The sequence below is a fragment of the Arachis stenosperma genome, chromosome 8 (genome assembly GCF_014773155.1).
Source record: "Arachis stenosperma cultivar V10309 chromosome 8, arast.V10309.gnm1.PFL2, whole genome shotgun sequence".
NCBI lineage: Eukaryota > Viridiplantae > Streptophyta > Magnoliopsida > Fabales > Fabaceae > Arachis > Arachis stenosperma.
Window position 1 is genome coordinate 42,499,310 of NC_080384.1, and position 16,248 is coordinate 42,515,557.

Here is a 16,248-nt window from a genome sequence, read left to right on the forward strand (position 1 = left end):
GAAGAAAGATATATAGCAAGTAGTGAAACAATAAAACGTTAACAGTCATAAGTTAATCCCGAGTATAACAGAAACACATAAAGCTAAATCCCAAAGAAACGACGGGATAAGGTGCCACAAAAGTACCACAGTTCATAATTACCAAGTTCAAAGTACTTAGAAAAATAAGTTACAAATCATGCTCATAATATTTAAACAACCTTTTTATTCAGCACCTTCTGAAAGACATCAACTTCGGAGACATCCAAATTGGGAGCCTTCAATTTGATTTGGTCAAGGATGTTCTTCTCGGCATAAAAAATGCCATCAACAGCCGCCTGTTCAGCTTTTCTAACAGAGAGATTGAGCTCTTTAATTTTCTTCATTAGCTCGGAAACTTATTTCTTCAGAGCTCTTTCCCTTGAGTAAGAAGCAGCTTTGGCTTCCTTCAAACTCTTTACCTCATTCTCCAAGGAAGTTTGCTTACCTTGAAGGTCAGTAACTGAGTTGTTCAGCTTCTGAATTTTGATATTTGCCTCAGCAATGATTTTGTCCTTCGAGAGGAACTTTGAGCGAAGACTTGAGATCTCCACATCTGCGTCTCGGACATAAGTCGCAGAGCGCAGGAACATCCTCTAAACTCGCGAAAGGGTATCCTTTAGAGGCATCTTGGCAAGAATTTCCTTGGTGTCCTCGTCCATAAAATGATGATCCACAAATTCGAGAGTTCGGAATCCCTTATCCAATACATGCCTTAAGGAGGTAGGGGCTGAAGCAGCATCATCATCTTATCCAACATTCTTTAGCTTTTTTCTGGCTGGGGAGTTAATGCAAGAGTCCCCTTCCAAGATGTGGACCTCGAGACCTTGCCCTTCCCCACTCTCTTCAACCCTCCGAGGTTGTGGTTGACGACTAACAATGGTGGAAGAGGAAACTCTGTCGCCACCAGCCGTAATTGGAGGATGGGTTGTCAAACTCTTCTTCATTTCGACAATGACAGCAAGTCCTCCAGCCTTATCAACTGGAAAATAAAGCAGAAGGGAACCCATAAGATAGAGAAACCAAAAATGCACCAAAGTAAGAAATAAGGATATGAAAGACAGGAAGTTTACTAATAGCATTGCGAGCATCTTTCTTGTTTATGAAGATGTCCCTCAAAACTAGAGGATGCTCATTCCATAGCATCATTAATAAATTGATACTAAGGAGCTCATTGGCATTTACACCGGAAACTCGGATTTTCGGCGAGGAGACATTATAGTTTCAATAAAGATTGAATCTTTTGGTACCCTTCAAAGTTAGGAAAAAGGTCATTGTGAGTTGAGGGCGTGGCGGTGCTGCCAATCCGCCAAGACCCTGTCCTGCCCCTTTAATGAACAGTGAGCTGGAAAATGAGAAAAGAGCAAATGGAAGGTAGAGTCGAAATGAAAAGTTATTTAAATTCAAGTTAATATTGTATTTATTGTTGGAGAGAGAAATCAAAAAGTGGATTGATGGTTCGTAGAATGAGAGAATTACAACTGCTCCAGAAGAAATTAAAAAACTGTTTAGTTTTTTTTAATAAACTTCCAGAGTCCCAATTCTAAAACGGGTCTAACTTCATAAATTTAGATACCCTTGATAAAAGGGCCAAGGTCCAAAAACCTGAAGTGGGGGTACTGTTTTAGGCAAATAAGATCATAACGGACTAACAATTAAGTAAGAATCTGACGTTATGAGATAAGTCGAGAATGTCATAACGGTTATACCATTAAAGTCGAAACCGTCAAATCTTGACAATAGTAACGCGACATAAAAGCATTAGAGGCCAGGAAAACGGCAACTCCAAAGAACAGGTATAAAGGAAAGGATACACAATAGAACAGATATAAAGGGACATGCAGTAGGTAAAGACACTTGTTCTATATCACCAAAAAAGTACTACTGACTCTAACATCAAAATGTTTTACAAATTGTCCACCCAACTTAATTTTAGACTAAATCTCCATAGTGGTCCCCAGATTCACCCCGTGTACTGATTTAGCCCCTGAGATTTTAATTGCACTATTTATGTCCTCCAGATTGCGATCCGGGCACCATAATTGTCCTTCGATGAATTTCCGGCATGACTAAGCGACGCCCTTGCTTATGTGGCACAGCCACTGCCATGTTGGACATTCGAAACGACGTCGTTTCATGGGGCAAACGTTTGAAAGCCCAAACATCGCCGTTTTGATCACAGTGAGTGTAATAATTACTTGGGTAAAGGGTTTAACATTCGTTACGTCTTCTCCATATTTTCTCACCTCTCTCAACGCTTGGTCTTCTCCTCCATAATCTGAACAGTGGCGTAAGGCAAGGGCACTACTGCCTGCTCCCTGGTTTCTTAACATTGCTGTACTGAATTTGGGGGAAGGTTCGTGGTTCACCATTGAATTGTAGACTGAGGAACCGTTTAATCTAGCTTCAAGGTACAAATTTTATTTTATTTTTTTTTTAATTTCTGGATCATTTTTTATCCCTAATATGGCCGATTGTTAAAGTTACTTGAACATGATGCATCTAGTTTGTGTTAGAATCCATATGTTGTTAGGGTTTTAGTCTTTTCCTTCTTCAAACTAGTAATGGATGCTCTGTTTCTTTTCAATAGAACAGGGGGTAATCTCTGACTGTGTATAATGTGCGTGTTATTTGTTGTTTTTGTGTTGCATGCGTCTTAAATTTATTTTTTTCTCTGTTATGTTGCAGATGGACGCCTGAGTGTTAGACATAATGTTTCATTATGGGGGAAATTTTGAGAGTTGTAAGGATGGAAGATGGACATACACACCTGACAATAAGCACTGTTTGGTGATCTGGATGTGGACAGGTTGGATGTATTCTACCTGAAAAATTACTTCAAAGAGCTAGGCTATGAGACGATGAAGGATGCGTCTCCGTCCCTGACCACCTTAGCATCGGGCGACAGCCACAGCCACACCAGTCCGGAACCCGCCCCTGCCTGCTTTGCGTTATGCTTCTCCTCCAATTCTCCGTCGACGATGACCGGTTGGAACTTCCTACAACATGGCTCCCAGTTCCTTTCATGGGGGACAGCTATTGGTGTACACAACAGATGCAGAAGGAGACGTTGATGGAGAGAACCACATTGAGGGGAGGCCAACGAAATTTTAGGGTTTAAACATGAAGACGGGAAAATTTTACAACACAATCCATGTCATCTGTACACTCTGACGTCCAATGTGGCAGTGGCTGTGTGCCTGTGTCACATAAGCAAGACCGACGCTGAGTCATGCCGAAAATTCACCGAAAGACCATTATGTTGCTTGGATCACAATCTGGAGGACATAAATAGTGCAATTGAAATCTCAGAGACTAAATCGATGTACGAGGTGAATCTGGAGGACCATTATAGAGATTTAGTCCTTAATTTTATGCATGTTGAAAAATCAGGATTTTCGAACTTTTTACTTCACCCGTTCGTAAATTCATTTCTTGGTTATTTATGAGATCCAATTGCTCTCTTGCATGTTAACCGATTTTGGCATGATTTAGGATAAATTTGAATCAAATTAAATATTAAGTAAAATTTTAAAATTTTTAAAAAATATTCAGAAGAAAAAATATATTTTATCGTCAAATTTATTTTATTTTAAAAAGCCCCCACATTTTTTATCATTTGTAAAAGTCATGTATTTTTGGGCAGGTTTCGAACTATGGTATGGACCATAGTTGTGCAAGTAGTTGTAGAGCTTTCTCCTTTCTGACCACAAAGCATTTCCGGTCCTGGAGCGAAATTAGAAAAGCAGCAGCGATGGCAGACTGGTCAGAACTCCCAAAGGAACTCCTCCGCCTAATCTCGGAACTCATAGACAGCCCCTTTTACCTTCTCCGATTCCGATCTGTCTGCTCCTCATGGCGCTCTTCCTCTTCCCCACTCCCCACCCACCTACCCCTCAAGTTCCCCACCTTCCCCTCCGCTACCGCCGCCACCCCTTCCATCTTTTCTCTCTCCAAACGCACCCTCTTCCTCATCAACCCACCTCACCAAACCCCACACCGTTCCTGGCTCATCAAAATCGGCCAAGACACCCATGGTCACACCCTCCTCTTCCACCCTCTCTCCCGTTTCCCAATCAAATCCAATTCCAATTCTAACTTAATATTAAACCTAATCGACCTCCCTGTCTTTGACATCGAACACGAGTTCATCCTCGCTGACACGTGTCCCACCTCCCTCAACGCTCTCTACATGGAGAAAGTCGTTTTCTCCTGGCTGGGTTCCCGAAAAGACGGTTTTGCCCTCCTCACGATCCACATATCCGGAAGGCTCGCCCTCTTCCGGTCCGGGCACCCTGACTGGACTATAATCCCCGACATGCTGACGCCGTACGACGACGTCTGCGTCCACAAGGGCAGCCTATTCGCCGTTGACAGCACCGGCCGGACCGTGATCGTTGGCCTTGACTTGAGTCTCACGCCGGTCGCTGACCCGGTCTTTGGCGGTGACAAGAAGTTCCTGGTTGCGTGCGAGGGTGGATTGTTCTTGGTGGACAAGTACTTGTCCTCTGATTACCTTTGTGAATTGGGGGGTTTTGATGATGATGATGAGGATGAGATCTATGAGCTTGGTTGTGAGAGGGCTGTGAGGTTTGAAGTTTATAGGTTGGAGGAAATGGAGAGGAGGTGGGTCGAGGTGGGGAGTTTGGGAGATAGAGTTCTGTTCTTAGGGGATGATTGCGCATTCTCGGCTTCCGCGTCGGATTTGGGTATTGATGGAGGGGATTGTGTGGTGTTTAGGGATGATACTTTCAACGTGAATGCTCTGGAGAGCGGGTTGGGTGTGTTTCACTTGGATAAAGGGAGGATTTCGCCTTTGTCTGATTACCCTAGCATTTCCAAGTTGTTCTGGCCTCCTCCGGATTGGGTTGGGTTGCATGGATTGCACTGATGAAGTGAGCTTTTATCTTGCCTTGATGTGTTTTATGTTTTATATTATTATGACATGAATAGCCATATATATGCATTGGTTGAGTGTTAGTGATTTGAAATGCTTCATTTCCTGTTATTAGTGCTGTTTTACTTGTTAGAGGATGATCTTGGCTCTATGGCTTTTCCATATCAACTTATATTTCTGAAGGACATTGTGTGGTTTTAGAATATAGGTAGTTAGTTGACATTCTAGAATTAGAACTCGAAGGGATTGTGCTTACATTGTTATTGATAAATACTCATCCTTTACGGTTTAGGAATTATGGATCTTCAGCACCTGCTTTTCTGTGATTTTATTGATGGTGCTACATTTCCTGTTATTAGTGCAGTTGTGGGGATTGGGCTGCACCGATTCCACAAGGTTGAAGGTTTGTGGACTGGATTGCTCTTTTACTGCTGTTGTAGTTCTTTAACGAATAGGCTGACTTGTTCTTCTAAAACTGTAGTCCATACTCCATAATAAAGGAGCTACTGATTTATACATGTGTCTTGTTTTAGGGATTTGACATTTGAGCAATTGCATGACTCTTGCTAGGTTTAACTTCCATGTGGTGTTTATAAGACTGTGCTACTTGTAACTTGTAAGTTGAGGATTTTAATCAGTGCAAAGTGTTAGATATAGTATGGTGACATAGGTCTACGATGTAAATTGTCATTGTCTGAAACTACAGTTTAGAGATAGTTAGGATATACTGTGCTTATTGCTCGAAAGAACACCTAATAAAAATAGAACGACACAAAAAACGGTTGTACAATTAGCTGTACATTGTAAGAACCGTTGAACTAAATGATTTAAATAATTTCTGGTATATAACCATAATTATGAGTTAATAGGGCATTTGTCAACAGGACCCATAGGATGGGCATGCTGCCAATCTGCCATACTTGAATGGAATTTCCCTTTTATCTTAGATACTTCTGAAGGACATTGAGGAGTAGTGTTAGAATACTGGTAATTAGTAAACATTCCAGAATTAGAACACAAAGGGATTGTGCTTAGCATGGTAGTCAAAATGAAGATTCTGAATCATGAATCGTGCTAGTAGATTCGAGTCTCAAGCTATGCAATTCAAATCGATGGCTTGAATAAGACATGTTTGGCAATCATTCGATTAAATGTCCTGAATCGTACAATACGATCTGGAATTGCAAGTCACAGCTCTGGCAATGATTCCATTTGTGCTGCAACTTTTGGTATTTGGGTCGCAAAAAACGGGTGAAGAAGATTAGATGCAATATTCGCGTTCTTGTTTTAAGCCTTCAAAATGGTGCACTTGCTTTTTTTTTTCTTTTGAAAAAGTCATGCCCCAAATGGTGCATTTTCTCATTAAAAAGAATAAAACACAAAAATATGGACCTATTCACAAAATGGTGCATTTCTTTGCCAAAAGTTTGAAATAAATATCTACGAACAATGTTTGTGGGGATCGATGACATTTCTTCTTTGCCTATAAGTCTTTTCTTGGAGAAAAATGTGTTAGTGTAGTGTTTTCTTTTCCCCCAGATTTTATTTCTCTATCTCTTTTTCTTATAGTCTTATCACGTCCTTGATGAGATGATAGCAAAAAAAAAATATATATATATATATATAGGTGGTGATGACTTTGGCCAAGAAGATTAGATGGAGATCATAGACTTGTCTAATGTCTGTTTTGGCTAATATAAGAGATATTACTTGCTATTTGCTAGTATTTTAAGACTTTGTGCCTTTTGTTAGACCTTTGTTGATGATTATTTTGGTCTTTTGGAGCTTATATATGACTTCCATAACAATCTATGTATTAGTTTTGTGAAGTCTTAGTCTAGAATACTATTTTGTCAATAGTGTGGTATATATTTTGCAATTTTACGTTGTGCCAATAACCTTGGCGCTTAGATTGTTATTTGATAAATATTCATCCTTTAGGCTTTGGGAAGTAAGAAAGGGAGCCTTGGAGCAATGATTGAGTTGTCTTCGTGTGACTTCAAGGTCATGGGTTCAAGCCGTGGAAACAGTCACTGATGTAATTATCAGGTTAGACTGCATACATTATACCCTTTAGGTTCGGCCCTTTTCCGGACCTTGCGTTAACGCGGGATGCTTGTGCACCGAGCTGCCTATTTTTTAGGCTTTAGGAACTATGGATCTTTGGCAACCTCTTTCGTTTCTCAATTTTGTTATTATAGTGATGCTTCAGCATTTTCTCAAAATTTGAAAAGATAACTTCTCCATGTTTTGGTGCGTATTGTCGGCGTTATAAACATTGCAATTTCAAATAGAATGTAATGTAGTATTGCATTTTCTAGTTTCTTGGTATGTTATTGGTCCTTTGAAGTGACAACAGTCTTATGAGTACATTTATATGGGTTGCATTTTGCCCCAACGCAAGATACTACTTGTCGAAATGTTCTGTTTTGTCGCATGTTGTGTAGGTTATCTTGGCTGGATAACTTCTATATATATTCGAAAGAACATGGGGAAGGTTGCCTTGGGTTGGAGTGACTTCCCTATGTTATTTAACATTGTTTGGAATGGAGTGTTGGGCAGTAAAGGGTGAGTATAAGTTTAGTGTGGCTGAATGAGAATACTTAGCAGAATGAGTGACCATAGACATATGGACAGAAAAAGGAATGATGATATAAGAGAGAAAGTTATTGTGGCGTCTATTGTTGAAAAGATGGTGGAATCTTGTCTTAGGTGGTTGGGACATGTTAGGAGAAAATCGGTAGAGCATCCAATTAGGATGGTGGATCAGATGAAAGATAGACAAGTGGTAGGGGTAGAAGAAGATCCAAAAGAACCATACTTGAGGTAGTCAAGACTCAAGAGATCTATGTATGAATGGTCTCAGTACAGACAATACATAATTGCGTCGTTTGATATATGTAGCCGACCCTACTTAGTAGAAAACTTTGTTGTTGTTGTTGTTGTTATTGTTGTTGTATATAAAGAAAAGTATATATCTTGTCTACTCAAACTGTTCAGTTGGTGTATGAAATCTTGTCAGTTGTAAATAAACAAATATAAAAACCTTTTTAACAGACCTACAAGTTATAGCATTTAGCAACTGTTTCATCTTTCATATTGCAGTTCTTGCATATTTAGGCGATATTTTAGGAGTACAAGGCTCTTGCTAATATTGTTTACGCAACTAATACAGGATCACTTAAAATTACTGACGTCCCTAGTGACCTTACACCAACAAAGCTGCTTGCGACAAGGCTGCAGTGGAAGTTGAATAAAGGCTAGCATACTTGTTAGTGATCAGGAAGGCCAATTTATCTCACAACAGTCACATGTCTGGCTACATGCATTTTGTTGAGATTGATAAGGCTGCTATTTCATGTTTTTTGCTGGTAAGCTCATGAATTCGGTGTGGATTGTACATAAGCTAGATTTATAAGCCCAAACTTCTATCACTGCAAATCATGGAGGCAAGGCATAGTAGCCATTTTCTATCTCTGCAAATAATTTTCTTGATATGTCGGAGCTTGTCATTTTGATCACTACTAGGTGATCAAAATATTTGAACGTAGAACTATTGCTCTTAGTTCCCGTGCCTCTTCTGGCCTGAATTAATTCCTTTCTTTTAGATGTCGAAGGAGTTGCAGAATGCTGAATCTTGAATATTTCTGTAATCTAGAACTATATGACTAAATCTGTTATTCCTTTGGGTGTTTTATGTAACACAATTGTGAATATCAATGATGGAGTTATCCTATTCTTTTTGTTTTTTGTTTAATATATATTTAAATATGTCTCTAAGAAATTTTGTGTCTGCATTTTCATTCCTAAAAAAATTATATTACATTTAAGTTCCTGAATTTTATAAAAATAAGACATATAAGTTTTTATAATAGTCGGATTCGTTTTCACTTGGATAAATAGATCATCAAAAGAGCGTTGATAAAGTTCAGAAATTTCAATGTAATAAATTTTTTTTTGGAAATGAAAATATTCAATGCAAAATTCTTTAAAGACCAATTTAATATATATCTTATTTTCTTTAATCTTTATTTCGCTACAATAACTACTTTTTATTGAATTTTCACTATAGAATATCTTTATAGAAATCTGTTCATGCTCTAAAACTAAATTGTTAAAAAATTTCTCTAATAAGCAAAATAGCAAACTTTGATTTCTACATTTGTAAAAAATATTGAGGCACTCATTCCAAAAAACTCTTTTATCGTTGATTAGTAAAAATACATAATATATATAATTTCTAACTTTTGTTGGTGTCTAACGTCTATATAGAATCTCTAATTTGATATAATAAGTTTTTGTTTTTTGCAAATATTAATGTATTTCGAAAAAAAAAGGAAGTGCAATATTTTTTAGAAAATGTTTTGTTCTTAAAAGTAATAATTTGAATTGGTTGAGTGATAAAACAAGTATAAAAAATTTGAATTTCATTTTATACATATAATAACCCATTGACTTTCGATAAGTTTTTAAATAGAACTTCATCTTTGATTAGTTAGGTGGATAAATACAAGATGAGTTTTTATTTTTTATATATATTAGTGTAACAAATCGTGGTAACATTTTTTTTATAAATTATATATAATAAAGGATATTTAAAAAAAAATAGAACATTAATCCTTCCTATATTTCCATTATATATAGTATAGAATAGTATAGATAAATACAAAAAATTTAATAATAATGATTAATATTTTTCGAAGTAAAACTTTATCCTTTTTCTGCAAAGAAGCCTTGTTGAAGAGGTTCATCATAACGGATTACCCGTTTTCATCTCCCGCTAATTTTGCAAGAAAATGAGTTAACGTAGTAATTGGTATGTACTTGGGTGGTGTGGGTTGGATACTGGATAGTATGGCAACTATTTTGTGGCAACAACTCCAACACCGAACCACATGCACCAAGTTCAGTATCCACTTTCGCATCTTCAACGTGGCAATTTCTGTGCCAGCAACTCCAACACTGAACCACATGCCACAAATCATTGATAAATCTACGAGTTACGAATCACATGCACAACCACGTAAACCTAAAAGCTCGAAGGCTTTTGTTTGAGAGACTCGCTACTGGGCATTTCCAGTCAAAGCAGAGGCAATGGGCGATGAGGGTGAGAAATTGATTAATGGAAAAGAAGTAGAGGGGATAGTGAAGGTGGAACCCAAACCAAGCAAAGGGTTGGCATCTAAAGTGGTAGACTTGTTGGAGAAGATTGTGGTCAAGTTGTTCCATGACTCTTCACTTCCACAACAATATCTTAACGGCAATTTTGGTCCTGTGCTTCTTGAGACCCCTCCCACTAACAACCTCCCTGTTACAGGATACCTCCCGGTCAGTAATACACTTGCCCATTTCCTCCTCCTTCTTCTTCTTCTCTCTCTAAAGGAAAGGTCTTGCTTTTGTTGACTTGTCAAAGCGTTTGGCGATTCGGAAATGCATTTTGAAAAAATGAAAAGCCTTGAAGCTATAATTAGTGCCATAAAACCACTTCTTGTCAGATACCATTAACTTTATGTGGTAAATTATCTAATGTGCTTGGAATGTTTTTGGACTAATAACAATAATTGGCCATATAAAGTTGTAGACATTAATATATTACTTAATAGATATGAAGAATCTATACTTGATATATGGGCATTGGAGCTTCTCTTTGTTTATACATTGAAGTTAGTGATGCCTCCTTTTGCCTCATTTGAATCTGCTGACCCTGATCATGAGAAGTATTTCTGTATCCTTTGGTACTTATGGTTTTGGACAATTTCATCATCACTAGTCAGTGAGTAAGATAAAGTTTCTCTGATTTTTGACCTGCTGTTTGAAATGTATTCCAGGATTGCTTGAATGGAGAATTTGTCAGAGTTGGACCTAATCCAAAGTTTGCTCCTGTGGCTGGATATCACTGGTAAAATTTCTGTGACTTAAATTTCATGTGAATGAATGCACCAAGCAGACACCATGAAGAATATATGATGAGATCCTCCTATAAATAAGCAAAAGAAAGTTTTGTTGATCAATATATTCTGTCAATTTGTCATTTTCTTTTTCTCCTTTTTTACTTTCCAAGGGAAGGTACAATATATTTCTGCTTGAGATTGAGTTGTTCTTATGCTTCATTTCTTCTTTTGTTTGCAGGTTTGACGGAGACGGGTCTGTAACTAATTTTCCATTGCATAATGATAATATATAGGTTCAAAGTTTTGTGCTGATCCTCCAATATAATTTTATGTAGCATGATTCATGGTTTGCGCATCAAAGATGGAAAAGCTACATATGTTTCCCGTTTCGTCAGAACTTCTCGTCTGAAACAAGAAGAATACTTTGGTGGTGCCAAATTTATGAAGGTATAACAATAATCAGTATTGGAATGTAGTTTAAGGTATATATTTGGACAATTGAGGTTCTGCTTTAATGTTCATAGGCTTACACACTCTTAGGAATAACAATAAGTCAATAATCAAGTATATATTTTGAAATTACATGAAAAGAAAATGCATTACATGGAGAAGCACAATGAGCATTTTAGAGCTTTATGTTTCTTCTTATATGTCAAATCTCAGATTGGAGATCTCAAGGGCCTGCTTGGACTGTTAATGGTCAACATACAAATGTTGAGATATAAATTGAAAGTATTGGATGATTCTTATGGGCATGGAACTGGTAATTTATGCTATCTACTAATTCATTTTTCAATTCAAGATCATCGGAAAAATTTGATATCTTTCAAATTTATTCAGTACAATTCTAAGAACATCTTAGTTTATGTCATGTTTGAAGGTTTAATTCGTTACGCCTAAAATAACTACTATAAACTCGAGATTTCATGTTTTATATTGGACTTGACCTTACTAATTTCTGTAAACATGTTTCAGCAAAGTTTTCTAGTGAATGAACATTATGTGTTTAATCCTGGATCAAGTAACTCTCTCTCATATTCTAATTTTGTTATTACCAGCTAACACAGCTCTCATATATCACCATGGGAATCTTCTAGCACTCCATGAAGGAGACAAACCCTGTAAGAACATCTACTATTTCTCTCTTTCGAGATTCCGTTAATCGCAATGTTCCCACCACTTCCCTAGAGAAACTTCAATCAAACTAATAATTCCTTGATTTATAAATCTACTTAATCTTGTGATTGTATTATTAAGATATATTTCTTTTTATAGGCAAATGCTAATGTGCTATGGAGAAAGTAAGGATTGCAGCGCTGTTTAAACTCTACACCCTAAATTCTAAATCCTAAATCTAAATTTGAAACTTTAAATCTTGAATTCCAAACTCTAAATATGAGCTGTTGATATAAAACATAATAAATGAAGAGTTAAGATTTGTTTAATTAACAAGGAGTGCAACACTCCTTACTTAGTAAGGAGCCTTTACGGATGAACCCGTTTTATGTAGGCCTGAAGTAGTCTCATCTTGAATTTTGTAGATGCTATTAAAGTTTTTGAGGATGGAGATCTGCAGACTCTCGGCTTGATGGACTACGACAAGAGATTGGACCATTCCTTCACTGCACATCCCAAAGTTGACCCATTTACTGGTGAAGAATTCTTCAAGTAAGAACTCAAGTTTATTGAGTTGATTGAAGCTATCATTCTAACCTGTTATGCTTTTGTATGCAGGAGAGATGTTTACATTTGGCTATTCGCAAACTCCACCATATGTCACTTACAGAGTGATTTCAAAGGATGGTTTTATGCATGATGCTGTACCTATAACGATATCAGAACCCGTCATGATGCATGATTTTGCCATCACAGAAAATTATGCAATATTTATGGATCTTCCTCTATATTTTAGGCCAAAGGTACTGTTCTTACAATCTGATAAACTAAGTCAATCTACTTATCTTTGTAGGATATTTGGTTCTTGAAGTTTTTCTTCTTTTCCCACTAAGGCCTGCTTCCCCCTTTCCATGAACACACTAAACACTGCCCTTATTTATTCATTACTAGTCAGTTTGGCTGCAATACCCTGCACTCTTCTTTACTTATTCAAATACAGTTGTCTTCATCTGAAGTTGATACAAAATAAAGGAAAATTATCTGTATGGATCGTTGACACATATTAATTAATATAGGAGACCAGGTATATTAGAACAAGTAAAAATGTCCTATTTAAATTATATTTAAGGACCAAAAATTTGTTATGTAGACAATAATACCCTTAAATTATTATTTATTTTCTCAATATAATGTGTAACTATCAATCAATTTGAAACTCAAGCTGAAATAGTAGGAATGATATAAGATATTGGACAATTCTACACCCATATATCAATCATCTTTGAGGCCCTCCATAAAATTCATAGTGGCAAAACTGTAATGGCAGATCCTACCCCCCTGGTGGTCCACATCTTGAGATTCTATGTGAAAAAAAAAGACCTGCTCTATTTTTCAGGACATGGTGAAGGAAAAAAAATTGATATTCCAATATGATTCAACGAAGAAAGCACGGTTTGGTGTCTTGCCTCGTTATGCAAAGGATGAGCAGCAAATTAGATGGTTTGAGCTTCCAAATTGCTTCATATTCCACAATGGTGTGTTCAAATGTCCATATTTCTCCTTAAAAAATGTGCTTTTATTGAGTGACTTTTTGTTTCAGCAAATGCTTGGGAAGAGGAAGATGAAGTTGTTTTGATCACATGCCGCCTTGAAGATGTAGATTTGGAGGGCGGTGGTGCTGTCAAGGAAACAATTGGAAGTTTAACCAATCAGCTGTATAAGAACTCATCCTATGTTCAGTGAAAGGAGGGATATACTGGTTGATTTCTAGTTTCTCTTACGTTGACTACTCTTTTTCAGGTATGAAATGAGATTCAACATGAAAAGTGGTCAAGCTTCCCAGAAGAAACTATCAGAACCTACTGTAGATTTTCCCAGGGTCAATGAAAGCTACACTGGCAGGTAAGTCTTAGTTAGGAAAATTAGTGAACTTGTAATATCTGAATCATCTTCCAAATCAAAATTGATTATCATTTTGCTTTTACATTTTTATGTGGTTGGGGGCCAAGTTCTAAGTTATACATTAGAAAAAATGATTAAGGACTGCATTGGGTGTTTACTCTATTATTTACGTTCTAACTTGTATGGACGATCTACATTTTCAAACACAGGAAGCAGCGTTATGTATATGGGACCATATTAAGCAGCATGGCAAAAATTACAGGGATTGTTAAATTTGATTTACATTCTGAACCTGAGTCAGGAAAAACAAAGCTTGAAGTTGGAGGAAATGTTGAGGGTATCTATGCCTTAGGGCCAGGGAGATTCGGTTCGGAGGCTATCTATGTTCCTCGCGTGCTTGGTACTCCTTGTGAAGAAGATGATGGATACTTGATCTTCTATGTGCATGATGAGAATACTAAGTATAACTTTACACTCTCTTCTTCAATTTCACTTTGTTGCTATTATAACTTTACTCTTCTTCTTCTTCTTCTTCTTATTCTTATTCTTATTGTTGTTGTTGTTGTTCACCTCATCTTTGTGAAAAGAATAAAGTCTTAAGAAAAATTCTAACATCAAATAATGCAGAAACTCATATGCACATGTCATCGATGCGAAAACAATGTCATCAGATCCCGTTGCGATTGTTGAGTTGCCAGCGAGAGTTCCATATGGTTTTCATGCTTTCTTTGTTACTGAGGTTTGTGCTCCTTCTGTCTCTTGTGTCATCACTTATAACCTTGTTCCTATCCTTTTTTGTTTTCCTTCTTGAGTGGTTCTGCTGATTTCTTTTTCCTCTTGTGGATTTATGACCTTTCACAGGAGCAACTTCAAGAACAGGGGAAACTCTGATTGTTCTGCCATCCTCGGTTTCTATACCCATCCTTCTTAATATGCTCATCCAATTTTACTATGCTTGCATATATTATATCCTCTATCAATAATATCACGCAGACTTGTGTGTTTTAAATCAGCTTTCGTCGCTTTCTTTGTATAGTGATAATTCTTTTTTTTTTTTTTGGGATACTAGCTCCTTCTCCCATGATCATTAACAAAAATTAAATCATGCATAATGATCCTATAAACGATACAAGTACAATAAAAATGCTGATGTAAAAATAGGACGCTTAAGAGTTTATAATATTTACTTGGTCAACCAATTCATTCTGTTAATTTAGATGATTCTTAATTTTATTTGCTATGATAATATATTGGAGGAATATTAGTGCACCAATATTTTTAGGGAAAGAAAAGGGGAGTTAGATAGTATTAGTTCAAGTATGAGTCAAATATGAAAAAAAATGTTTGTCATTTAATATTTGTGAATATATTAGTAGATATTTATGTAAAAGTTTTTATATTTGACAAACGTATAAAAATTAAAATCATATTGAAAGTTAGAAGCTACGTTATGCATATACTATAATATGCTATATTTACTTAAGGATGATAATAAACTAGATAGAATAAGTTTAAACTTCATTCTTAGTTTAGTAAAGCTTTTATTTTTAAAAAATAACTTATAAAAGTTAGCTTTTAAAAGATAATTTTTTAAAAAGTGTAGCATTTATATTTGGTATATCAAATTAAAAATGACTTTTAATAAATATAAACAATAACAATTACGGTTGGTAAAATAATTTTTAAAATTTTAAAATACTATAAAATACATAAATTTAAGCGTTAAATTTGAAAAATAATTAATATATGAAGTTATATTAGACTTTTAAATTTTGAAAAGTATAATCTAATTTTAAAAAATTCTACCTTAGGCGCCTTTAAATTTTAAAAGCTACAAGTACAAGCACATTGTTTTTTTATTTACTAACCACAAAATGAAGAGTTTGTGTTTTTAAAAAACACAAATATCTTTTCAAAAAATTTTACTAAACCAAGCCTAAGTCTATTTGTAAAAATAATTTTACATTTGATCTATCCAATTCGTAAAAAAATAACAATAAATTAATTTTAAAACAAACACATCATCTAATCCTTTTACATTTTACAAACATAGCAATAATTAAATATTACTTTTGTGGCAACGAATTTCTTACTCCCACTTTTCATTAACCATAGTAAAAATATTTATAAATAGAATCCTATTTTTTTGTTTTTGAAAGAACTAAAAATAAGACATTATCTCTTCATATTTTTAATTTTTCAAAATTCTTCCTTCTTTTTTAACCATTCTTTCGAAGAAGAGAGTTTCTATTAGAGTTCCCTCCTACACTCATCATCATTACAATTGGCCCTGCAAAATTAATTTTTTCTTTGATGTCTTCATGTCAACTACTACCCTCGCGCCGTACTACACTTTCAGCTCTTAAATTCTTTTTCTTGCTTTAAAATATAAAAATTACATGAATTTAAACTCTTTTGAGAATT

At 35.9% G+C, this 16,248-nt stretch overlaps 2 protein-coding genes across 9 annotated transcripts; both read left to right on the plus strand.

Annotated features, from left to right (window-relative positions):
- Positions 1-3,656: 3,656 nt before the first annotated feature.
- LOC130944896 (F-box protein SKIP23-like) lies at positions 3,657-8,651 on the plus strand. 8 transcript variants are annotated; one of them, XR_009072166.1, is made up of 4 exons: positions 3,657-4,913; positions 5,208-5,318; positions 6,857-6,964; positions 8,091-8,651. XR_009072166.1 is itself a non-coding variant. In XM_057873481.1 (3 exons), exon 1 carries the CDS (start codon positions 3,680-3,682, stop codon positions 4,907-4,909), a length of 1,230 nt encoding a protein of 409 aa, XP_057729464.1. In that variant the 5' UTR covers positions 3,657-3,679; the 3' UTR covers positions 4,910-4,913; positions 5,275-5,318; positions 8,091-8,651. The 8 variants fall into 8 exon arrangements, 3 of the variants coding, with proteins under 3 accessions (XP_057729464.1, XP_057729465.1, XP_057729461.1); XR_009072165.1 differs by having other exon boundaries at positions 5,275-5,318; XR_009072167.1 differs by having other exon boundaries at positions 5,280-5,318.
- Positions 8,652-9,786: 1,135 nt separating this feature from the next.
- Positions 9,787-15,023, plus strand: LOC130943919 (carotenoid 9,10(9',10')-cleavage dioxygenase 1-like). Its single transcript, XM_057872007.1, has 14 exons — positions 9,787-10,243; positions 10,744-10,814; positions 11,045-11,059; positions 11,142-11,253; positions 11,470-11,569; positions 11,865-11,927; positions 12,348-12,458; positions 12,541-12,725; positions 13,319-13,457; positions 13,523-13,637; positions 13,723-13,824; positions 14,034-14,285; positions 14,452-14,563; positions 14,686-15,023. Exons 1-14 carry the CDS (start codon positions 10,010-10,012, stop codon positions 14,713-14,715), a joined length of 1,641 nt encoding a protein of 546 aa, XP_057727990.1. The 5' UTR covers positions 9,787-10,009; the 3' UTR covers positions 14,716-15,023.
- The last annotated feature ends 1,225 nt before the right edge of the window (positions 15,024-16,248 follow it).

Excerpts from the sequence above, each read along its gene's own strand:
- LOC130943919 (XM_057872007.1), top strand. The coding sequence starts at position 10,010 with ATGGGCGATGAGGGTGAGAAATTGATTAATGGAAAAGAAGTAGAGGGG. Across the intron at positions 11,254-11,469 it reads GTGGTGCCAAATTTATGAAG|ATTGGAGATCTCAAGGGCCT; the intron begins GTATAACAATAA and ends GTCAAATCTCAG. Across the intron at positions 14,564-14,685 it reads ATGCTTTCTTTGTTACTGAG|GAGCAACTTCAAGAACAGGG; the intron begins GTTTGTGCTCCT and ends GACCTTTCACAG.
- LOC130944896 (XM_057873481.1), top strand. The coding sequence starts at position 3,680 with ATGGACCATAGTTGTGCAAGTAGTTGTAGAGCTTTCTCCTTTCTGACC.